The sequence below is a fragment of the Pseudonaja textilis genome, unplaced genomic scaffold (genome assembly GCF_049901715.1).
Source record: "Pseudonaja textilis isolate UNSWEBS1 unplaced genomic scaffold, rPseTex1.2 PTEXSCF26, whole genome shotgun sequence".
Classification (NCBI taxonomy): Eukaryota; Metazoa; Chordata; class Lepidosauria; order Squamata; family Elapidae; genus Pseudonaja; species Pseudonaja textilis.
The window spans coordinates 13,479-38,936 of record NW_028262877.1 but is presented as its reverse complement, the minus strand read 5'-3'; the positions used below and the strand labels follow the sequence as shown (position 1 = coordinate 38,936).

General features: G+C 46.7%; 2 protein-coding genes and 2 long non-coding RNA genes across 8 annotated transcripts in view; 2 read left to right on the top strand and 2 right to left on the bottom strand.

Annotated features, from left to right (window-relative positions):
* The window catches only part of LOC148123657 (uncharacterized), a 133,298-nt gene extending 110,105 nt beyond the window's left edge, over positions 1–23,193 (top strand). Inside the window, exon 2 of the long non-coding RNA XR_015740604.1 lies at positions 22,751–23,193. This is a non-coding gene — a long non-coding RNA (uncharacterized LOC148123657). The remainder of the gene's footprint in view (positions 1–22,750) is intronic.
* Positions 1–25,458, top strand: part of LOC148123655 (vomeronasal type-2 receptor 26-like) — a 247,112-nt gene that overhangs the window by 210,611 nt on the left and 11,043 nt on the right. The gene's annotated exons all lie outside the window — the stretch shown is intronic.
* LOC148123656 (vomeronasal type-2 receptor 26-like) overlaps positions 1–25,458 on the bottom strand; it is a 148,485-nt gene that overhangs the window by 116,429 nt on the left and 6,598 nt on the right. For 2 of the 5 annotated variants that reach the window (XR_015740599.1, XM_087919094.1), the window contains exon 1: positions 19,398–19,705. The exons of 2 other annotated variants lie outside the window; for them this stretch is intronic. Coding sequence is in view for 1 of the 3 variants with exons in the window: in XM_087919094.1 (XP_087775220.1) it covers positions 19,398–19,666 (269 nt within the window). In the remaining 2 variants the exon portion in view is untranslated. Of the gene's footprint in view, positions 1–19,397; positions 19,706–25,458 lie in introns of those variants that run through there. One more of the 5 variants, XM_087919097.1, reaches the window with a different exon arrangement.
* On the bottom strand, positions 22,443–22,735 carry LOC148123658 (uncharacterized). Its single transcript, XR_015740603.1, has 2 exons — positions 22,555–22,735; positions 22,443–22,524 (listed from the first exon to the last, which is right to left on the bottom strand). It is a non-coding gene; the product is annotated as an uncharacterized LOC148123658 (long non-coding RNA).

Genomic DNA, 25,458 nt, shown 5'->3' with positions numbered 1-25,458 from the left:
CTGGGGAATATGTCACTAAGAGCTCCAGGTTTGTTTGCTCCTTGTGCCCAAACTAGCAAAGAAAAAAAAAGGGAATTCTGTTGACCAGGCCTGAATTCAGATGAATTTGAATCATGATTGGGTGGAGGTCCTTTTGGTCCCATTGGGAGAGAAGCTTCATGTCCTGCTTGGGGAAAAGTGTCCCCTGAAAGGGCCGGTTCATAGTTGGGGAGGTTCTTAAAGAGACCAGACCTGGTCAGATTTATCCATGCCTCTCTTTTATACACACACACACACACACACACACACACACACACACACACACAGAGTGGAAAGGGGGAGTTAGAGAAAGAGAGAGAGAGATACAGAGTGGGGGAAAGAGAGAAAAAGAGAGGGAAAGAGTGAAATAGAGGGAATGAGAGAAGAGGAAGAGGGAGAAGAAAGAAGAGGGAAAGAGAAAGAAAAGAGAGAAAGGAAGCAAAAGGAAGAAAAGGGATAGACAAAGAAAGGGATAGATGGAAGGAAGGGACAAAAAGAAAAAGAAAGGAAGAGACGGAGGGAGGAGAAAGTGAATGAGATATATGAATGGATAGATAAATACATGGAAGGAGGGAGAGAGAAAAAAGGAGAGGAAGGAAGGAAACAAACCCTGGCTTCAGAAGACTCTTTAAAGCAGCACAACAATCTAGGGCTGGCATGCAAGGGATCTCGGAGGTCAGCTAATCCAACCCCCTTCTCCAGCAGGAGATCGATACAGAGTCAAAGAATAGCAGGGTTAGAATAGTGTGTGTGTGTTTGTGTGTTTGTGTTTATGGTTGTCAAAACTCCAAAACAGGTCAAGCAGCTCTGGGGAGATCAGTCGTAAATTAGAACACTTGCTAAGCAACTGGTCATTAAGCAAGGACCAATTGTATTTGGTTTGCAAATCACATGGCCACCTGGCCATGCCCACCCAGTCACATGGCCACCAAGCCACACCCATAAATTAAGCCACGCCCACAGAACCGGTTGTTACAAAATTTGAATCCCACCCCTGGATGGAACTGAGAAAAGATTTCAGCATTAAGTGATAACCAGCCGGTTCCTTCTTATGACCCCATTAACACGCATTTCTCCCCTCTTCTTACACCCATAATTTTAAGGTGTGATATCAGAATAATCTTGATAATTACAGGCAAACTGAAAGCCTTGGAGCTGCTTCCTAGGAGCAGAAGGCCCATTGCTCCATCCCAGGGAGGGTGAAAGGGAGGCATGGAGAGCTCTGGCCAGGTCTGGCCTCCTTAAGAGCCTCCCATATTTATGGAGCTGCCCCTTCAGGGGACACTTTTCCCCAAGCAGGATGAGAGGAAGCTTCTTCCCCACAATGGGGCCAAAAGGACCTCCGTTCAATCACGATTCAATCCCATCCGATACGGTCCAAGCCTGGATTCAGGCCCGGTCAGCAGAATTGCCGCCTTCGTTGCTCTCCTGGGCACAAGGAGCAAACAATCAGAAGCTACTAGGGACACATTCCCCAGCCCTTGTGGGTTTCTCACCCATTTGATGGAGACCATTAATTGTACGTGGTCCACAACATGGAACAATATGAAAGCCTCCCAAGCAGCCTAAGGGAAAAGTCCGGTTTCTCCTGCCCAGATTCAATTCTCGGTGAAGGTCAACCACCTTTGGGAAATAGCATCAGCCCTCTTGAAATGGGACCTCAGGCTTTGGAAAATGGAGAAAAAACAGCAAACTTTCTCCTACCTTGTTAAGCAACTTTAGCCGTGAAAGAAAATCTTCGTCGATAAAAAGTCTCTGTCTTTGCAAATACGCCACAGTCTCTCTCCTGGGATCATCCCTGGGAAGAACCAAGGAGCCTGAAATGCCCAGATCTGCTGCTGCCTCTCCATTTGGGTCCATGTAGAGTTCAAAGTCTGAAATATTGACAAACTCATTCTTCTCCAGGAAAGGATGGAACTAGAATGGGAACATGCAGCAATTTTAAAAGCAGAAAACTTTGTTTCTTACCCCAGACACTTTTTCACATTTGAATCTTTCTTCCGTAGTTGTCTAATTTACAGACATGCTTCATTAGGAAAATAGGTATTACCACTATCTTACAAGTGAAGGAAAAAAGTTCACAAAAAATTGTTGATCATATTTTGACAATATAGATTTTGACAAAATATGTTGAACAACAGAAAAAAGGAGATTTATGAACTCCCTGAAAGCAACAGGTTGCTTATCAGAAACACGGATTTCTGAAGAAGAAAATTGTCAGGGTCATCCTCTCCCAGGAAGCCCAGACAGGAAACCTGAGCTAGGCCCACTTCGCTGTAATGCTGCACTGACAGGATTTGGGGAGTCAGAAAGTACAAATCTCCCACCGACCCTTTTTTTAATGCAGCTGTAGGTGTCCTCCTCTTCTCTGCTTCTTCCCCAGGCAAAATCTCTCTTCCACCCCCCAAAAGTCATTCCCTCCTATCATGGCCCTTTCTAAATGGGTTGTGGGAAAAGGGGGGATATAACTTATATGCTGTATGAAAGTCACCCACACATATTATTTCATGTCCTAAATATATTATGGTGATATAACTTGATTTCAGGAAAGAGTAACAAACAATTTTGTGATGTTTTCAGAAACCCAGTTAAGTGAGGGGTGGATGGTATAATAATTAAGTGGATAAAAACTGATTTTAAAATGGTACTCAAATTGTTATGTCCCTGGAACTGAAAGAAGTTCCCACCCAGGTCCGTTCGCCTGCGGGGCGGTTGCCCTCTCATTGGCTGGTTCTCCCCAGCAGCCAGCTATAAAAGCAGGCTGCGGGGTCCAATCAGTCGCTGATCACTGCGAGCCAGTTCCAGGCTTGGCTAGCACGTTCAGTCCTTTATTACTCTAATAAAGTATTGTTGTACCCATGCCCTGGTTCAGCCTCATTTTCTGAACTTAACACTGGCGACGAAGGTGGGATGGCGACCAGATGCAAAATGCAACCGCTGAATCACTAGCTGCTGATCCACAGCCAGAGAAAGCGGTCAGCAGGCAACGAGAGCGAACGCTGATCCGCAGCCAGAGAGAGCGGCCAGCAAACAGTGAGAGTGAGAAGCGTCTGTAGCCGCTAGTTAGCCAGCTACAGGGAAAGTGTAGCGCTGGCAGCCGCAGCCGCTGCGTTCTTTAGGCGCGAAATTCAAACGGCTGTCATTTGAATTTCCGCCCTAGAATACAGTGCGGTGCTGTATTGCGAAGTCACTGACGCCACGCAGGCGCGAATTTCAAAACGCTGCCAACGGCCATTGCAGCCTACCTCATGTTAATCCAGAGAGAGGGAAAGAGTTGTGAAAACCTCTCCCAGAGCTGAAGTCACTTGCCTTCCAGAGGCACAAAACCCTTCCTGCTGCTGCCCCAGAGAGATTTTCTCAACAGATTATCCAACGAGATTCTCATCATGAACTCCAACCCAGTTTTCCCAGCGTTCAAGCCGATGAGGAGAAGTGGGAGTCATACAAGAATCGCTTTAACCACTACATCGACGCCATAGGGCTGGCTGATGCAGGGGAGCACCGAAAAAATCATATTTCCTGATCTACTGTGGAGCCATCGCTTTGATACTGCCACAGCACTCGTGGCTCCACGTGAGTTAAAAAACGTTCCTGGACAGAACTGTTAGAAATCCTTACTAACCACTATTCTCCTAGACCCTCACAGATTGCCAGGCGGTTCACCTTCCGAATGAGGAAGCAATCAGAAAAAGAGACCATCAACCAGTACGTGGCTGCCCTCAGGACAGCAGCACTCCATTGTGGGTTTGGGACCTACTTGGATGACATGCTCCTCGATCAGCTAGTCTGCGGAGTCAAGGATCTTCACCTCCAAAGGCGCCTACCGCCAAGAAGGACCTCAACCTCGCTCAAGCCGTCGAGGAAGCCCTGGCAGCGGAGCTGGCAGCACACTCAGCCAACGAGATCCAAGGTCCTGTCTCCAAACAAATTGCAGTTTCCGTCCACTCGGAAGAGGTAGTCATCGAGGAAGACCCCAGTGATGCAGCCGACATCCACCGCCTAGCCCACACCAGGCACCCGCAGGTAGGAGCCAAGCAAGAAAGCGTCAGTCCATCCAAGCACATCACTCTGTGCCTATCCTGTGGTGGATCTCACCTGAGGACCACCTGCAAATTCAAGGAGCCACCTGCAACAATTGTCACAAAAAGGGGCACATCGCCAGAGTCTGTCAAGCCACTCACAACTTGGCACAACGGGTCCCTTCCTTTTCACATTCTGGACCCCAAAGGCAAGTATTGAACTGTCGCACCCGCCACCACGCTAAGCACGCTTGCCATGCCATCAGTAAAATCTCTCTCTCCGTTTTATTAGAAGGTAAACCTTGCCACATGGAGGTTGACACGGGTCAGCGCTCTCAATTATCTCTTGGAGCACCTCAAGAAGCTACAGCCCAGTCTATCTAGAAACCGGCTCCAGAAGTGCCAGCTTAGCCTGAAAGACTACCAGGGGAAGATCATTCCTGTAATCGGCAGAGGCAAGTTTCTTGTTAATTTTAAAACTTTTAAAGGCCACCTACCTCTAGTGGTAGTTAGCGGCAACCTCCCTACACTTTTGGGACTTGATTGGTTCCCCCACCTCGGCCTGGGGTTAACAGGAGTCCATGCGGTCTCAACCTCTGACACTGACTCCTATTCGCTGATTACTCAGACGTATTCAGCAATGAGCTGGGGTGTTATAACGGTACCCCTATCTCATTCTCAGTCGACCCCCACGCAGTCCCAATCCGGTTGAAACCTCATAGAGTTCCATTCGCAATTTGGCCTAAATTAGACGCGAACTGGATAAATTATTAAAACAGGGGGTCATTGAGCCAACAGATTTCGCCAAATGGGAGACACCCATTGTCACACCCCTCAAAAAGACGGTAGCCTGAGAATTTGCTCGGACTATAAAACCACAATTAATAAGTTTTTACAAGTTAGTGCTTACCCAGTGCCCGCTCATTCAGCATTTATTACACACTTTTGAACCTGGCAGCATTTTTGCCAAATTGGACATGTCTCAAGCGTATCAACAGTTCCCTGTTGACAACCAAACAGCGGAACTCCAGACCATTGTCACACACAGGGGTGCTTTCTGGTGCAAGCGCTCCAATTTGGCGTGTTTGCCCCGGAATCCCTCATGGAGCGGATTTTGCAGGGCCTCCTGGTGTGTACCCTATTTTTCTTAGTCTCGGCCAGGACAGACCCCAACTCTTCCAGAGAGTTCGAGCAGTGTTAGAGAGGTTCAGACAGCATGGCCTCAAATTAAAAAAAAGAAAAATGTGCCATTGCCACTAGACAGGTGGACTTTCTGGGTTACAGTAAAATTGACGCCTCAGGCATTCACCCCTGGAGTCCAAGGTTAAGGCAATTCACGAGGCACCCACTCCAACCTCCAAAGCGGAACTGCAGGCCTTCTTGGGGCTATTGAATTTTACGCATCTTTCCTGCCCCATAAAACATCTGTGGCAGAACCCCTGCACAGACTTTTGGATAAAAAATCGCCTTGGCATTGGGGACACAAGGAAGACTCCGCTTTTACGCAGTCAAATCACTACTCACGTCGGAGGCGGTCCTTATTCAGTTTGACCCCAACCTCCCATTAGTGCTAGCAGCGGACGCATCCCCTTTTGGAATTGGGGCAGTGTTAAGCCACAGGCTCCCCAATGGCTCCGAGGCACCCATCGCTTTTTTTTCCAGGACGCTCTCTGCAACAGAGCGCAATTATAGCCAAATCGATAAGGAAGCTTTAGCAGCTGTCGCAGCAGTGAAGAAATTTCATGAATTTCTTTTGGCCACTTCTTCGAGCTGGTCACGGATCATAAGCCTCTCCTGGGTCTACTAGCAGGTGACAAACAGACCCCTCAAGTCCTGTCTCCTAGAATGACGAGGTGGACACTTTTCCTAGCAGCATACTCGTATAGACTCATACACCGTCCAGGTAAAACATTGTCCCACGCAGACACCCTCAGCCGCTGCCCCCTGCCTGCTCCAGCTGAGGATCTGGCTCCTGTCCATGCTATCTTTGAGGTCACCCAACTGACCTCCCCATCACTGCCCTTGACATTGCCGCCAAATCCAAGGCAGACAAAACGATCGCCCAGGTACTGGACTGGGTGAGGAGGGGGTGGCCGGGCAGTGATGTCGAAACCAAATTCACGCTTTTAAGACCCGCCTACAGGAGTTATCCAGTTTGCAGGGCTGTTTGCTGTGGGCACACGAGTGGTCATCCCGACCTCACTGCGCACCCGAGTTTGGAGGCGTTGCATGAGGGCCACCCTGGCATCGTCAGGATGAAGGCATTAGCACGCAGCCACGTATGGTGGCCTGGCCTCGACGAGGACATCATCAGATGGGTAAGCTCCTGCCATCCCTGCCAGGAATCCCGTCCATCCTCCAATTGCCACCCCACTAAGTGGGAAAGCGCCAGCGCACCTTGGTCCAGGATTCACATCGACCTAGCGGGCCCGATCCACGGCAAAATGTTCCTGGTGGTCGTGGACTCTTATTCTAAATGGATTGACGTGGCGCAACTATCCACAACCACCACGCAAGCGGTTACCAAGGTATTGACTCGCCTGTTCGTAACACACACGGGCTACCAGACTCTATAGTTTCCGGACAATGGCCCCCAGTTCGCATCAGCCGAGTTCTAGTCGCCGCTGCCAATCTGGGCATCCGCCACATCTTCACGGCTCCCTTTCATCCGGCCAGCAACGGATTGGCAGAAAGAGCCATTAGGACCACTAAAGAAGCTCTAGCTAGGTTCAGCAAGGAAGACTGGCACCACAGACTCTCCGTTTCTTGCTGAGCCAGCACTCAACCCCGCACAGTCACTAATAAGTCCCCGGCTGAACTCCTGATGGGGTAGACGCCGCGGACTGTATTGGACAGCCTTCACCCACATTACTGCCCTGACTCTCCCTCGCTTCCACATCGGAGGTTAGGCATTTTGTCTTACAGGAAACCGTGTTCGCGAGGAACTTCGCTGGAGACCTTTGTGGATCCCGGGCGAGATCGTGGCCATCACCGGACCCAGGTCGTATCGAGTCAGACTGGGAGGATGGCCGAATCTGGAGAAGGCACCTGGATCAGCTGCGGAGGCGCCAAGGCACTCTCGCCAGCAGTGACTCATGGCTACAGACCGGGCGAGGCTACAGCATCTACCCCACAGCAGCACCAATTCCGGTGACCTGTTTACACCTGCGGCCGAGCCGGAAAGCCCGAACTCGAACCGTGACCACCAGACGGTTGACCAGTCCGGACCAGTCAACGGGAGCACATCCCCAGTGACCAGCCCTACGAGTCCCAAACCAGCACTGACCGAGGAACGCGTTCATGACACCCCACCGGTCCGACCTTCCACTGCAGACTCTGAACTACCAGACACCACCAGAGTTGCGCCTGCTCTGGGCGCCAACATAAGCCTCCCGCGTACCTTAAGGACTATGCGTGTTCGCATCTGGGGGAAGGGGTGTTATGTCCCTGGAACTGAAAGAAGTTCCCACCCAGGTCCGTTCGCTGCGGGGGCGGTTGCCCCTTCTCATTGGCTGGTTCTCCCCAGTAGCCAGCTATAAAAGCAGGCTGCGGGGTCCAACCAGTCGCTGATCGCTGCGAGCCAGTTCCAGGCTTGGCTAGCACGTTCAGTCCTTTATTACTCTAATAAAGTATTGTTGCACCCATGCCCTGGTTCAGCCTCTCATTTTGCTTGAACTTAACACAAATAATCTTTAGTTTTTTTAATCTTTGTCACGAAAGTGGGAAGATACAACATTTTGTCGTTAAGTCATCAATTTTTCTATGTTGTCATTAATATAGTAGGATTGATAAATCGCTATTATACAAGATTTATAACAATTCTCAGGCAAATATACTTTTATGTTATTTAAACATTACCAACTTTCCAGAAAAATATTTCTGATTTCTCCAAGAAACAATTGTATAACTAAAAAGCAGTAGAAAATGACCTGGATTTTAAAATTTGATAAATTATAGTGTCTCGTATAAGAACATTAATGATGCACTGGATGAAGGATTGTGCCAAGCTTGATAAGTATGCAAGGGAGCCAGTTTGGTCTACTGGTGAAGCCCCCAAAGTAGAAAGCAAGAGGCTGTGAGTTCAAGTCCCGCCTTGGTCATGAAGCAGGCTGGGGGATTTGGGGCCCAACTCAACTCACAGGGTTGTTGTTGTGGGGAAAATGAACACACAACTACTCATTGGTACTCAGCCCCCGTGGCTTCTGCAGGGAAGGGCTTTTAAGGATGGGGGATGAATTAGTGCACTTAGTGAACTCAAACAAGGTCTCAAAGATCTGGAAATACAGCAAGATGGGGCTGCTCTTCCCAAGAATGTTTATTTGACCAGCCTTTAGAGCAACGGGATATTTATATTGAATAACCTTGCCAAAAGTCCAAAGGGAATTAACCTCCAAGAACTACAACGGAGTTCCCAGAGCCATTTCAGGGGGCCGATACAAAGAAAGAGCGCCTGAGCTGAGACTGGGCCCCTGAGGACAAGGGGCCACTCGAACTGCAGCTCACGCAGAGGTGGTATTCAACCGGTTCTCACCGGCTCAGGTGAACGGGTGGTCACCCCTGATAGGCCACACCCCCAAACCGGGTCCCCCACTTGTCCCAGTTGTTCTCCTAGCTTTCCCTACGACATGGTGGCTATGGCGCAGATTGGGCAGATGTCCCAGGGCTGTGGCACATGTGTACTGTCTGTGCAGCCACTACTCATGCAGTGCGCATGTGCAGCAGCCTTGGAACATCCATCTGCCTTCCTTCTCCTGGTGGATGCACCTCCTCCAGTCCAGCCCAGCCTGTCCAGCCAGCAGGTGGGTGGGTGGATGTCCCAGGTCTTCTTGCCCCCCCTTGTCATGATATGCCTGCAGGAGCCTCTTGGGCTGGCTGAGCCGGGAGCCGCCATTCCAAGGCTTCTACTCTCCCGTGCTTGGTCGATGCCTCGTCACCTTGCCTGAAGCAGCTGGCCCTGCCCCTCACCCTCCCCTCCCTCGCCTGGCCTGAAAAGGGAAGGGGGACGGTGGGGGATAGCGAAGAGGCATGGTCCCTATCTTCCCCTCTCTCTCCCCCACTCTCTGTGTCTGTGTGTGTATGTGTGAGACAGAGAAAGAGGAGGGGGGGTCAAGAGAAGAAAGAAAGAGGAAGGTAGAGAAAGAAAGAGAGAAAGAAAGAGCAAGAAAGAAAGAGGGAGAGAAAGAGAGATAGAAAAATGAAAAGAAAGAAAGAGAGAAAGAGAGGGAGAATGGAGAAAGTGAATGAGATATATGGATGGATAGATAAATACATGGAAGGAGGGAGGGAGAGAGAAAAAAAAGGAGAGGAAGTTAGGACACAAATCCTGGCTTCAGAAGGCTCTTTGAAGCAGCACAGCAATCTAGGGCTGGCATGCAAGGAATCTCAGAGGTCATCTAGTCCAACCCCCTGCTCCAGCAGGAGATCCTTACAGAATCAAAGAATAGCAGGGTTAGAACACTGTGTGTGTGTGTGTGTGTGTGTGTGTGTGTGTGTGTGCATGTGTGGTTGTCAAAACTCCAAAAACAGGACAAGTAACTCTGGGGAGATCAGTCATAAATTAGAACACTTGCTAAGCAACTGGCCATTAAGTGAGGACCAATTGTATTTGGTTTGCCAGTCACCTGGCCACCAAGCCAAGCCCACTCAGTCACATGGACACCAAGCCACGCATATCTGCTCACGTGACCACCAAGCCACGCCCACAAATTCAAGCCATGCCCACAGAACCAGTAGTAAAAAAATTTGAATCCCACTAGTGAGTTCACAGCCTGCTATGGGGCATCTCCTATCAGTACTCAGGAATTCACTTTGTGATGCCTCTCCTAATAAAATATCCAGGAAATATGGAACTCTTTTATGTGCAACTGCAGTTATCAGATCAGTAGGAAGGAGTTTCTCTGAATGGGGCCAAATTCTGTTCTGCCATAACGCAAAATTATGTATTTATTTATTTAGGACATTTATATTGCCACATATTCGCACATGACTCAGCACTAGGCAGACTCTAACTGCCCATTGACTGTCGTTTATTTTTATTTCTCCATTATTATTATTATTAATTGTAATGCTGGTCTCTGACTGTACTAAAAGTGGACTGGATGAAGGAGGAAGCTGTGTTGGAGACATTTGCCATCTTGAGTTATTTGTAAATAAATACATGTTTATGAAAACAATCTCAGAATCGTACTTGACTGCAACCTGAAACTGAGTCTTGAGAGAAGACAAGGAGGAGATTATGAGAGCAGCTTCTCCAACTTACAACATCTCTCAATTGGACAAGGGAGGATTCAACACTCTTCCAATGACTGAAAGAGGTGCTGGGAGTTAAAACCCTTCTCATTCCTAGGAAAATTAAATATTTTAGGATATACTAAAAAGACACAATACATTTCCCTAAAAAGAAAAGTAGAAACTCAGAGAGCCTGAAACTCAGCCCCCCCACCACACTTGCTAATGGACCATTACTCTGGCCTAGGCCACTCTATTTTACATAACAAAGGTCTACTCCAGGTAAAGCTCAAAAGGAATTTCCCAAACCCTTTCATTACATCACCATCCAGCCAGGCTCAGCCAAGCCTGGTACTCAGGACAGCCTACAGAGTTGGCCCTGCATGGACCCATGGGAGTCTGACAACCAATCAGAGTACAAGCTCAAATTCAAATCCCAACTGAGGGCATAAAACAGTTGCACTCTCAGCATCTCAGCCCTTCTTTCCTCAACCAAGGCATGTGCTCCTGTCCACCATTAAACCATCTTCCAAGCAGTCACCATGTTTCCAGCGTCTTTCTTCCCCACTTGGAACTGAACCCAGAAGGAGATTTCTTCCAACAAAGTCTAGGCAGAAACTTCAGATCTGCTCCCTGTTATTCTGGAGCATCAGACAGGAGCAATTAGATGGTGCCTTTTGCAGCACAAGAAGGTTGAGATGTTCCCCTCCTTCTCCTTTGGGTTTCTTCTCCAGAAGGATCTCAGATGAATTGATCCCTATCGAGACCCCCCATACCTGCCATGGCTGCAGCCTTGGAGCCCCCAACCTCTTTTCTCCCTCCTTCCTCCCCCTCCTCGATCTGGAGGAATAAGCGGCATTCATGGCCTGGGCCAAAGTCTGAATGATACTGTAGTAATGACGGTCATTTATGATCCGTTTCCTGTTCTTTTTTTTCTGGGTCTCCAGTGGGGCTTTCTGGGTGCATCTTCTGCGGCCTTTGACAGAAAAGACGTGCTTGGAAAGGGAACAGCGGAAATAATGATCTTGAAACTGATCTTCCACAAAGAAATGGGGTTCAAAGGGAGCATCTCTTGGCCGTTTTTTATTCAGATAACCAAAGTTCCAAATACTATGGATGTATTTGAGACGTATGTCCTTCTTTATCATATACCCTGCAAAACTTGTGAGGATCCAGACTTTCCTTTCAATGGGTCCTGGAAACTGCATAAGTGCTTCATGGAAAGGAATAATTCTCTCCCAGATTCGAATAAATTCCATAAAGTGAACAAAGACGTTGACTTGTCTCCAGTTAGAGAGGGCCTCCCTGAGTGGGGCTGTTTGTGCAGTTGTTGTGAATCATTGTGATATAACCGCACAAATTCCATTCCTGACAAGCATCGGAGGGAAAGTCCTCATGAAATTATCTCCCTTTTCTGTGTCTGAAGCAAAGAGGCCAATCAGGGTCCATCTGAAATAGAGGAGCAGCTGGATGATTGCTGAGTATTGGAACCCTTCTTTGGGGAGCATCTGGTGGGAAAAGGGGAATCTCCTTTTATCACTCAGAGCCTCTGAAGGAATTCCCGGAGTGATCTGAAAAAGTAATGAAGAATGCTATGTTATAATGTGGTCCAGATCAACTCCAACATATTAGTTATTAAATATTTAAGACACTTAAATATTTAACAAGATTATCTATAAAAATGGAATGCAAAATCATATTAAATAAAAAACAATTAAAATGCAATGTAAATTTGTGTCACCCCCACAATTCCAACTATTAGATTCAAATTAGCAGATGTCAAATACAATGTTTGGATCTAAGATATAGGGCAGTTTTATATGCTATTTTTGAGTACTGAAACCTCTTTTTTTTAGCTTCTATACCCCAATTTCTTTGTGGAACAATTTTTCAGCTTCTTCTCCAGATGTACAAGAGACTAAGAGACCGCAACTCCTAACACAAATTGTCAGTTGTACAATCCAATAAGTCTTTAATTGAAATTTTGCCTGTTTTGGGACTCGCTTTAATTTTAAACCAATAATTATATACCCTGAATTTATACAAAGTAGAAATGTTATAAATTCATAACTTACTGTATCTCTGAGGGCAGGAGCTGAACTCCTTTTATCCACCCCAAAGATACTCTTCAGATCCTGTGATCTCAATAATTTTTTATACATAGACAGGACTCTTGCCAACTTGATTCCAATTGGATAAGGCCGATATTATTGATATGTGAAAATGAACATGCTAATGGAGGACCTCAAAACCTGGATAGTTTTTCAATAGGTGAATATTCAGTAGAATATCCTCTACAGGGACCTTATGGCTCTTCAGGCCTTTAATGGTCAATTTGAAGATGAACATAATAGACTAAAACATAGTTTATATGTTCCCTAATGTTCTGAAAAGCTGCTCTTGAATTCTATGAAGATATTGGATCTGTTGTTCATCCCCACCACCCCAGTCACCTTACTAGATAGAGAAAAACACACACAAACCTGTGGGACTTTGTAGGTGCCTCCTAATGTTGACATCTGGATGGAGATGTCCCTGGAAGCTTCATCAATCAGAGCCAGGAGGTTCTCCTTCCTCCCACAGCCGTAGTTGGGGACATTGGCTTCTCCAGTGGAAAGAATGTCCAGCAAGGCATCTGAAGTGCGGAAGGTGCTTCCATAGTTGTCATGGATGTAGTAACCAAGTGTGAGATTGTGCAGGAGCGGGGAATTCTTGTTGACCATGTGGAAAGGGAACTTCATGAGGACAGTGGTGACACCCAAGCAGAAAAAAGCCCAAAGGCAACACCAGGCCAGCCATAAAACAAACTTGCATAGGAAAAGAGACTTAATAAAAGGTATTGAAAGAAGCCCCCTAGGCAAAAAGCCAAGTAGTTAAGAAAACTAGGGAAACAAAAAGAGATCCCTTACAAACAAAAGGCCATGCCAAATCAGCAAAACAAATAAGACAAAAGACCCATAGCAGACAGGAGATTGCCACTAAACAAATATAAGAAATGAAACTAATAATCCAATCAAACCACCCCACAGAGTTTACCCTCTGACGGAACCCCCCCCCATATGATTTCACTCACACACAAGAGGAGGAAAGGTATAAAAATCAGGAGTTTATTACACAAAGCTGGCTAGCCCCGGGAACGCAGACTTCTTGCTATCTCTTGCCTTCCTGAAAATTAAAGCAAACTTGCTTCCAAATAGCTGTCTGTCTGTGTCCTTACTCTGAAAGCACTCCCAGCAGGAAAAAAGAACCCTTGGAAGAAAGGCATTTGCAAGCCTTTCAACAATTGGCGACCACGAAGGTTTTCCAGCCAACCCTGCCACCGGACCGGGCCCGCAGATCCAAACCCAGCCGGCATGGACCTTCTTTGTCCAGGGAAAACATCCACGGACCCAGCCCGGAAGGCAAAAGGGTAGTAAAGGGAGTCATTGAGCTTTTTTTTCTGCTCAACAGCTACTTGAAAGCAGGTGAGTACCACTTCAAATTTATAATCTTACTAGGGAGGGGAGTGGAAGCGTGAATGTACCAGGTGTGTGATTGTGGGTTTTCTCTGCTGAAACAGTGGGACATCACCTCCTCTGTGATTGCCAGCCGCACCCCAGCCAGCTGCTAGCTCCAACAAGCCGTGACCGGCTGGATTTGGGAACGCAAGGGGTAATCACAGAGTGTGAGTCCTTCTGAAGGACGTAAGAAAAACCGAGTGGGCTGAGAAAGGAACTGTTGTTGGGAAATAAATAGAAAGCAGAATAAATAGTCCCAGTGCATCCTGCAAGTAAAGCCCTGTGTATTTAGAAGGGCCCCGTACCGGCTGCTGGCAAACAAAATTGGAAATAGTTTGCCTTACAAAGCAGAGCAGGTCCTTCCGGATCCCCACCTTTAAGGGAGATCTGAAAACTGACTGGCGGTGTGTAGGAAGGGGCCCGTACCGTGCTGCTAGGGGGCAGACGGTCCTCCAAGATCCCATTTTTTAGGGGGGTCTTAAAACTGACTGGCGGAGTTTCCCTACGAGAAAGGGGCCCGTACTCCGTGTGTAGGGAAACCGGAGTCCTTTCCAGACCTTTTTTGTCTGAAAACTGACAGGCGGGAGCCCGGCTAAACCAAAGTAATCCCCACATCAGGTAGGGAATATGGGAAGTTGTAGCTCGAGGGCAATGGAAGAGACCCCCTTGGATAAATTACTTGAATAGAAAGGAAGTGAAAAGAGTTTGTAAAAAGTGAGCTAGCAAAAAGTGGGCTTTATTGCAAGATGACATGGGTAGACAAATCTGGCCTGATAGTGGTACTTTAGATTATAAAACCCTGAAAGCACTTAGAACATGCATTAAGCCCAGCCAAATACCCTATTGGTACTGCTGGGCTGAAATTGTTAGGACCAAAGACCTGACTGAGAAAAATAAAAAAAAGAAAGAAAGAAAGAAAAGCCTGAAACCCATTTCAGGGAAGGGAATACTGAGGCACAGATTATGGCTCCCCCTTTAAGCAAGCCAGTGCCAGGCAGAAATAGGGGACAACTAGAATATGTTTTTACCCACACTCCCTTCTCTGCCTCTGACCTAGTCATCTGGAAAAAGGATACCCCAGCTTTCAGGGCTGATCCTCAAACAGTTATTAAAACCCTGAAATCTATCATAGACAGCTATAATCCATCCTGGGGTGACATGACTCAGCTGTTACAAGTCTTTCTAATGAAAGACGAACTATTAAAACTGTTTGGAAGAAAAAAAAACCAGTCCAAATAGCCAAACCACCAACTATCCCTGGTCAGGCAGCCCCACCCCACATCGCAGGGCCAATACATCGCCCTGACTGGGATTATAATGATACCAATCAATGGGACAAATACACTAGAGCAAAAGATAACTTACTAGAAGCTCTAGAGGAAATAAGAAAAAAAAAACCTTTTAAACTAGTCTGAATTTCAAAAGAAACAACACAAAGGGAAAAGGAAAACCCTGATGCCTTTTGGGTCCACTTGTCAGAAGCAGCTACTGCATATGCCCACCTAGACCTTAGCTGCCTGAAGGACCAAAGGATTTTAGCTTCAGCCTTGGTGGATCAGTCCACCTTAGATATTAAAGAGAACATTTCCACCGCTTCATCTCTAACTGGTCAACCTTAGACATAGCAGAGTTGCACAGGATTGCTAACTTTGTCTATGATCAAAGAGACAAGCTGAAAGAGGAAGAGAAAGATAGAAAGAGATGAGTAGAAAGACAGGAAGACTTTAAAATGTTTGCTGTAATGAAACATGATGCCAGACAAATGCCAGGTAAAACCCCCTATAATTCAAAGAAATGCTAGCATTGCGATAAAGCAGGGTGGTCACAAGGCAGATGCCAGCATTGCTATAGGTGCAGACAGGAAGGGCATTTTAACAGGCAATGCAGGCAACAACCCCCCTGCAACCGGAATCACCCACCACCTAGAAACATGAGGCCAGCCAATAATCCAGCCCATTACACTGAGCAACAAAGTTTCAGTCACCAGGCACCACCCAGCGCTCCCTTTCCTCCAAAAAATAATAACAGTAGACATCAATGGGAGCAAAGGAGAGAACAAGACTTACCCCCTTCTTGACTAGAGCATGATAATGAAAGCACTGAATTCATGGCTGCCTTTAACAGGCTGGCTATCCCAAAAAAAAAATGGCCCAGAAGGGGAACCCAATGTTACTATCCTTATAGGAGGAAAGAAATACAATTGCTTAGTTGATACCGGAGCCACCTCTTTATTAATTACTGAACCACCATATAAAGCTTCAGTGGCTGAAGGGGCTCAAGATAACATAATGGGAGTGGAGGGGGAAATAATCCCTGTAGAATTTACCCACAACGTACCAGTAGAACTAGGACCTTCCACAGTAGAACATGCATTTACTATTTGCCCCCAGTCCCCACTGTCTCTACTAGGAAGGGATCTCCTGTGTAAAATGGGAGTTACCATAACATGTGGAAAACAGGGGCTGCAATTGGAAATCCCAGGAAAAGGCACACACAAGACAATCATGCTGATAACCAGCAACACAGGACTCCATGAAGATTTAAAAAGCCTGCCACCCTCCTTATGGGGCTGGGATACATCAGAAGTGGGACTACTTAAAGGAGACACACCTCTCCTGGCCACAAGTGCTCCCAATTGCCCCCTTTTATTTCAGAACCAGACCAAGACAAGATATAGGTATTCACCCCCCCCCTTTTTTTGAGATCCTTTTTGGTCACCCCCCCTTTTTTTTGAGATCCTTTTTGGTCACCCCCCCTTTGAGATCCTTTATCCTCATTCTCAGCCTAGATCCTCATTCCCTTTGCTTAGATAGGGGGGATAGGGTTTTCTCTTCTTATCTTACAGCCCTGCAAAAGAGACTACAAACCCTCTGGATCCAGAGTGCACTGACACAGACCTTACCCCTGGAAGAAGCCCTGCATCCATATGAGCCAGGAGATTGGGTGTGGATCAAGTTCTTCACCAGAACCTCCCCTCTACAACCCAGGTGAAAAGGATCCTACCAAGTTTTACTGACTACACACACCACCATAAAGGTTTGCAGAATGAGACTTTTGGCTATGCAAAGCCAGCAGTCATAGACCATAGCCAAACTCCACCACAATCAATCCCACCCATCAAACTCAAGAAAGATCGGGACACAGATCAATGGACGCTTGCAGCATTCTTCAACACTGTTGAACCACACCACTGTGAGGAACCAAGTGCAAATGTTGCATTACACAAAACTGGACTCTCAGGTGCTGAGTTATAAACTATTTTTTTTTAATTTTTGTCTCACCTTCTCCATTTTTTCCCTTTTTTAAAACCTTTTTTCATCGTATTTTTTTTTTAACAAAAAGGACTTTACTCATAATTTTTTGATACTTGACCTTTTACATTTTTTTTATATTGCTATTAAAAAAAAAAGAGGGGGGAGGAAGGGAAGAAAAGAAATCTAGCAATGGGGAACATGAAATGCAATGTATTCTATGTATTATTATCTGTAATAATTGTAACATTTGTAACACAAGAAACTGCGCTCCTGGAACCAAAGCTTATGCCAGAGAAAGGAAAACATATGGGAATGTTTAGCAAGAGAACTTTTGCTTAGCAGGAGGGAAATCATAATGTCACTGGGTGCAGCACACCTAGGGTCACAGAATACACCAGTCTTAGCAACACAGAACTAAAATGCAACTATACAGAGACCATATCATTTTCATATAGTTACCTGAAGCTCCCACCAGGATGGTTTTTCCTTTGTGGCTTAAAAGCCTACTCATACCTTCCTGCAAATGCCACAAATGGCCCCTGCACCTTGGGAAGGTTAACCATGCTTATGCCATCCCTACAGAGACGACACAGGAGAGCTTTCCAAACCCTAGACTCAGACTGTGATTCCAAAGTCTCGCTTCCCACAAAAACAGAATACATCTCATTGGCAATATCCTTGGTAGGGGTACCTGGATTGGCAGTGCAAAATTCAAAAAAATTGAATAGACTAGCATGTACCCTGGCAAAAAGCTTGAATTTGACCTCCCATGCCCTGGATGCCCTTAACAGAGAACTGAGGGAGGTCAGAGAAGCCACCTTGGAGAATTGGGCAGCAATAGGCTTCCTTCTCTTGAAGCATAACTATGGCTGCGAAAAATTCCAAGGGATGTGTTGCCTCAATCTGGACGAAACCTCCGAACTCGTAGGGAGGGACATCCACCACCTGAAAGAGCTATCTCAGAATATTGGTCATGAGCAATCATTTCTGGACTTTTCATGGCTCTTCTCATGGATGCCAGATTTCCATTGGCTCAAAATCCTCATAACAATCACAGTCACCATTTGTGTCTTTGGAGCACTCATGTGTTGCCCCTGTCGATGCATACCACCCTGCCTTAGCTGCCTAAAGGCCTGTATTCCCTCTCAGAAGAGAAAATTAAAGGGGAGACAGGCAGCTATGATAATGATCCAGATTGATCACAAATAACAAGTATACCCAGACATTCAATCAGAGACCACTCTTTAAAAAAAAAAATGAAGGATTGTGGAAAGGGAACTTCATGAGGACAGTGGTGACACCCAAGCAGAAAAAAGCCCAAAGGCAACACCAGGCCAGCCATAAAACAAACTTGCATAGGAAAAGAGATTTAATAAAAGGTATTGAAAGAAGCCCCCTAGGCAAAAAGCCAAGTAATTAAGAAAACTAGGGAAACAAAGAAATCCCTTACAAACAAAAGGCCATGCCAAATCAGCAAAACAAATAAGACAAAAGACCCATAGCAGACAGGAGATTGCCACTAAACAAATATAAGAAATGAAACTAATAATCCAATCAAACCACCCCGCAGAGTTTACCCTCTGACGGAACCCCCCCCCTCCATAGGATTTCACTCACACACAAAAGGAGGAAAGATATAAAAATCAGGAGTTTATTACACAAAGCGGGCTAGCCCCAGGAACGCAGACTTCTTGCTATCTCTTGCCTTCCTGAAAATTAAAGCAAACTTGCTTCCAAATAGCTGTCTGTCTGTGTCCTTATACTCTGAAAGCACTCCCAGCAGGAAAAAAGAACCCTTGGAAGAAAGGCATTTTCAGCCTTTCAACAACCATTTGAACAACAAAAATTGATCTTAGGGTGTTTGCTGGATCAGAACTCTTCCTATTGTAAAAACAATATTCATGTTATTATGTTCAATAGTAACAACAAATCTTTTTAAAATATATAATCCTTCACAAACCTACTAAGCCTTAAGGCCAACATTGATCCAAATCGAATGATCAATTATGCAAATGAGAGAGGCAACTACAATTGTTACTTAAACAAAGGTCATTATTCAAGTGATGAACTCAGGAATGAACCGAGAAAGGAAAATCATCTGGATTTCATTCAGGTTCTTTTAAAACTCCATCTTTGGATTTTACTCTCTTCCACAAAATAAGGCAAAAGAGGGAAGCCATGGAAATAAAAATCATTCAGGAAATTAGACAGGTCCTGAGGTACAAAAATAAATGAAATAATTAGAAAAGGAGAGTGTTAGAACTGCACATGGAGGGAGTGCAACTCCATCACCCTGCATGCTTACGAAGGAGAAGGTATAGAAGGAGGGCTGTTGAAGGGCAACCTTATAGGCGGCACCCATGTTTCAGATGTGACCACACCAATGAAATGGTCTCCAGGCCTGTAAAAGCTCCATGGATTGTACCCATCCTGGTGCTCCAAACTCAATGGGCATTTCCTTCTCAGCTTCCCGCAGACTGATGAGGACACCAGCAGCATCAGAAGGAGAAGCGGGAGGTCCATCATTCGTGGCATTAATCAATCCACTTCCTGTTTCTAACACAAACAAGAGGAACAGTTGGAAAAATGCAAAGACTCTGAGAAGTGCCAGTGGCTTTCCTGATCTAAACTGAGAATCACTCAGTTTCATCTGCAAAGGAGAGAAAGGTGCAATCAAGAGCAGAGCCTGCACCTGTCCCAAAATTTGGTCCCAGAGAGCTTCACCCAAGTGTGAAGTATTCCTGTGTATTCCTGTGTATCCTTTTCTGATACAAGATCCTTTGCACGTGGCTTCAGTCTAATGCCTGCATCAAAGTCAAAAACTGGAGATATAGCATCACAGGTCTCAAAGGCCCAGATGGTCATAATTATAGCAAGAAGCAACTTCTCCTCTTGGGATCCTGAACGTTTTCTGGGCACATACACCCCTGGGATCATTGTTCAGTTGTGGTTGTGGTCCTTCCTTCCTGTCAGGGCAAGTCCAGAAAGTGATGCTGGGGAAGAGAATTCAGCACCCAGGAAATTGACTTCAACTGTCCTTCTTGTGCTACAAATGGTCAAGAGATTTGCACCATCTAATTGCTCCTGTCTGACGCTCCGGAATAACAGGGAGCAGATCTGAAGTTTCTATCTAGCCTCTGTTGGAAGAAATCTCCTTCTGGGTTCAGTTCCAAGTGGGGAAGAAAGACGCTGGAAACATGGTGACTGCTTGGAAGATGGTTTAATGGTGGACAGGAGCACATGCCTTGGTTGAGGAAAGAAGGGCTGAGATGCTGAGAGTGCAACTGTTTTATGCCCTCTGTTGGGATTTGAATTGGAGCTTGTATTCTGATTGGTTGTCAGGCTCCCATGGGGCCATGCAGGGCCGACTCTGTGGGCTGTCCTGTCCCAGGCTTGGTTGAGCCTCTCTGGATGATGGTGATGGCTTTGGGCAATTCCTATATAGCTTTACTTGGAGTAGATCTTTGTTATGTAAAATAGAGTGGCCTAGGCCAGAGTAATGGTCCATTAGCAAAGGTGGGAGGGGGGCTGAGTTTCAGCCTCTCTGAGTTTCTACTTTTCTTTTTAGGGGAAATATATTCTCCCTTTTTAGTATATCCTAAAATATTTTATTTTCCTAGGAATGAGAAGGGTTTTAACTCCCAACACCACTTCCATCATTGGAAGAGTGTTGAACCCTCCCTTGTCCAACTGAGAGATTTTGTAAGTTGGAGAAGCTGCTCTCATAATTTCCTCCTTGTCTTCTCTCAAGACTCAGTTTCAGGTTGCAGTCAAGTACAATTTTGAGATTGTTTTCATAAACATATATTTATTTACAAATAACTCAAGATGGCAAATGTCTCCAACACAGCTTCCTCCTTCATCCAGTCCACTTTTATTACATTCAGAGACCAGCATTAAAAATAATAATGATAATAATAATGATAATAATAATAATAAAAATAAAAATAAATGTCAAGGGGCAGTTAGAGTCTGCCTAATGCTGAGTCATGTGCGAATATGTGGCAATATAAATGTCCTAAATAAATACATACATAATTTTGCATTACAGCAGAACAGAATTTGGCCCCATTCAGAGAAACTCCTTCCTACTGATCTGATAACTACAGTTGCAAGTAAAAGAGTTCCGAATTTGCCAGATATTTTATTAGGAGAGGCATCACAAAGTGAATCCCTGAGTCCTGATAGGAGATGCCGCATAGCAGGCTGTGAACTCACTGGTGGGATTCAGATTTTTTTACTACTGGTTCTGTGGGCATGGCTTGAATTTGTGGGCGTGGCTTGGTGGTAACATGACCAGATGGGTGTGGCTTTGTGGCCATGTGACTGAGTGGGCTTGGCTTTGTGGCCATGTGAATGGCAAACCAAATACAATTGGTCCTCGCTTAATGGCTGGTTGCTTAACAAGTGTTCTATTCTCTGCTGTTCTTTGATTCTCTAAGGATCTCCTTCTGGAGAAGGGGGTTGGACTAGATGACCTCCGGGAACCCTTGCAGGCCAGCTCTAGATTGCTGTGCTACTTCAAAGAGTCTTCTGAAGCCAGGGTTTGTGTCCTTCCTTCCTCTCCTTTTTTCCTCTCTCCCTCCTTCCATGTATTTATCTATCCATCCATATATCTCATTCACTTTCTCCATTCTCCCTCTCTTTCTCTCTTTCTTTCTTTCTTTTCATTTTTCTATCTCTCTTTCTCTTCCTCTTTCTTTCTTTCTTTCTTCTCTTGCCCCCCCCCTTTTTCTCTTTCTCTGTCTCTCTCACACACACACAGACACAGAGAGTCGGGGAGAGAGAGGGGAAGATAGGGACCCAGCCTCTTCGCTATCCCCCACTGTCCCCCTTACCTTCTCAGGCCAGGCGAGGGAGGGGAGGGTGAGGGGCAGGGCCAGCTGCTTCAGGCAAGGTGAAGAGGCGTCGACCAAGCACGGGAGAGTAGAAGCCTGGGAATGGTGGCTCTCGGCTCAGCTGGCCTGAGGGGCTCCTGCAGGCATATCGTGACAAGGGGGGCGAGAAGCACCGGGACATCCGCCTACTCCCCTGCTGGCTGGCCGGGCTGGGCTGGAAGAGGTGCATCCGCTGGGAGAAGGAAGAAAATGTGATCCGGGAGGGCGGGCAGGCAGGCCGATTTCCCAGGGCTGCTGCACATGTGCACTGCATGAGTAGCGGCGATAAACACAGTGCGCATGTGCAACAGCTGTGGGACATCTGCCCGATCTGCGCCACAGCCACCACGTGGTAGGGAAAGCTAGGAGAGCGACTGGGACAAGTGGGCAACCCGGTTTGGGGGTGTGGCCAACCAAGGGTTACCACCGGTTCACCTGAGCCGGTGAGAGCCGGTTGAATACTGCCTCTGTGTGAGTGGCAGTTTGAGTGGCCCCTTGTCCTCAGGGGCCCAGTCTCAGCTCAGGTGCTCTTTCTTTCTATCGGCCCCCTGAAATGGCTCTGGGAACTCCGTTGCAGCTCTCAGAGGTTAATTCCCTTTGGACCTTTGGCAGGGTTATTCGATATAAATATCTTGTTGCTCTAAAGGCTGCTCAAATAAACATTCCTGGGAAGAGCAGCCCCATCTTGTTGGATTTCCAGATCTTTGAGACCTTGTTTGAGTTCACTAAGTGCACTAACTGATCTCCCATAATTAAAAGCCCTTCCCTGCAGAAGCCACGGGGGCTGAGTACCAATGAGTTGTTGAGTGTTCATTTTCCCCACAACAACAACCCTGTGAGTTGATTTGGGCTGAGAGACTGGCCCCAAATCCCCCAGTCTGCTTCATGACCAAGGCGGGTCTTGAACTCACAGCCTCTTGCTTTCTACTTCGGGGGCTTCACCAGAAGACAAAACTGGCTCCCTTATATACTTATCAAGCTTGGCACAATCCTTCATCCAGTGCATCATTAATGTTCTTATATGAGACACTATAATTTATCAAATCCTAAAACCCAGATAGTTTTCTACTGCTTTTTAGTCATACAGTTGTTTCTAGGAGAAATCAGAACTATTTTTCCGGAAAGTTGGTAATGTTTAAATAACATAAAAATCTATTTGCCTGAGAATTGTTATAAATCTTGTATAATAGCAATTTATCAACCCTATTATATTAATGACAACATAGAAAAATTGATGACTTAACGACAAAATGTTGTATCTTCCCACTTTCATGACAAAGATTTAAAAAACTAAATATTATTTGAGTACCATTTTTAAATCAGTTTTTATCCACTTAATTATCATACCATCCACCCCTCACTTAACTGGGTTTCTGTTCACATCACAAAATAACTCTTTCCTGAGATCGAGTTATATCAGCAGTATTTCCACAATGTATTTAGGAAATGAAATAATATGTGTATATATATAATATATGACTTGCATAGAGCACATAAATTATATCCCCCCCTTCCCCACAATCCATTTAGAAAGGGCCGTGATAGGAGGGAATGACTTTTGTGGGGTGGAGGAGAGATTCTGCCTGCGGAAGAACCAGATAAGAGGAAGACACCTACAGCTGCATTAAAAAAAAGGGTCGGTGGGAGATTTGTGCTTTCTGACTCCCCCAATCCTGTCAGTGCAGCATTACAGCGAAGTGGGCCTAGCTCAGGTTTCCTGTCTGGGCTTCCTGGGAGAGGATGACCCTTACAATTTTCTTCTTCAGAAATCCATGTTTCTGATAAGCAACCTGTTGCTTTCAGGGAGTTTGTTGTAGAGCGGCGGAGGAACGAGGCTGAGCCAGAGTGAACGTTAAAGGCTTTATTCCAAGAATAAAGGGTTGCCGCATCTGCCTTCTAACTTGGCAGGTTAGCTGGCGGCAACGGGGCTGACACTGCTCGACAGCCGCCTTTTATAGCCGGCTGTCAAACGGTGTCAGCCAATGGGAGCGGCTGGTGCTCCCGCTCAAACAGCGGACCTGGTTGGGAACTCCAACCAGTCCCAAAGACATAACACTCCTTACCCCCAGCCGGGAGCATGCATAGTCCTTCAGGTAGGCTGGCTGTCTGCGCTGGCGGCAGGATCGACGCAGTCCGGGCAAGCTGCTGGCCGGAGTCAAGTCCTCGCCCCCAGGAAGCGTCTCAGAGGTTGTTGAGGAGTGGGCTCGGTCGGGTGGGGCACTCTGTGAATTAGGTAAGCCCCCCTGTTCAGGCTGACCTTGGTGAGTCGCTCGGTCCGGACGGCAGACAGGTTCGCTTGCTTGTTGATTCGGGGTCCCTTATTGGTAGACCGGGTCCTCCAGCGAACTCTCTTGGTCGATGGGGTAGATCGGGTCCTGCAGGGAGCTTCCGTCTGGGTAGACCGGTTCCGGCAGGGAGCCTTCGGTGCTAGGAGATTGGGCTGGGTTGGCATCAGCTGTGCTTCTCCATGCCTTCTGAGTTGGTCCACGTGTCTACGCCACAGGCGTCCATCTTCCAGGAGGACTCTGGAGGATCTAGGACCTGTGACTGACACCACTTGACCAGGTACCCACAGAGGGTCCCCTGCATAATTTCTGGCGTACACCAGGTCATGCAGGGCAAAGTCCCTGACCAAACTGTCAGATCCTATAGGGGTGTCTGGGCAGTAGTGGGGGTGCAACCTGTCCAGGGTGGTCCTAAGGCGTCTCCCCATCAAGAGCTCTGCTGGGGATTTATTTGTAGTGGTGCATGGCGTCGTATGTTGGCTCAGGAGGTAAAGGGACAGTTTGGAGTGCCAGTTTTCCTGGCCAAACCTGGCAAGAGCCTCTTTTGCTGACCTGACTGCCCTCTCAGCCATCCCGTTGCTAGCTGGGTGAAAAGGGGCTGTAAGGATGTGTCTGATGCCCAAGTTGGCAACGTACATACTAAACTCACACGACGTGAACTGGGGGCCATGTCAGACACCAGCGTATCAGGGAGCCCATGGGTGACGAAGAAATGGGTCAGAGCCTTAAAAATTGCTTGAGTGGTTGTTGAAGGTAGTAGGGCCAAGTCTATCCATTTGGAATAAGAGTCTACTACAACCAAGAAGGTCCTGCCATGTACTGGTCCAGCCAGGTCAATGTGCAGGTGAGACCAAGGACCACTAGCACTTTCCCACTTGGTAGGCGTGGCTGCTGGTGGGGCAGCCCTGGTTTCTTGGCAAGGTTGGCATGAGCTTACCCAGTTGGAGATTTGGGCATCCATGCCGGGCCACCAAACGTAGCTGCGGGCCAGAGCCTTCATCCTTACGATGCCCGGGTGGCCCTCGTGAAGTACCTTTAGGATGGGTACACGAAGAGTGGCTGGGATGACTACCCTTGTCCCCCACAACAGACATCCTTGTAGCTTCGACAATTCCTGCTTACGGGTTTTGAAAGGAGCAAAGTCAGAAGTGTATTGTGTTTCAGGCCACCCCTTCCCACCCAGTCCATAACTTGGGCAATTATTCTGTCTTTTTTGAGTGCGCAGCAATGTCCTCGGCTGTAACTGGCAATTTAAGTTTATTAACTTCAAAGATGGCATG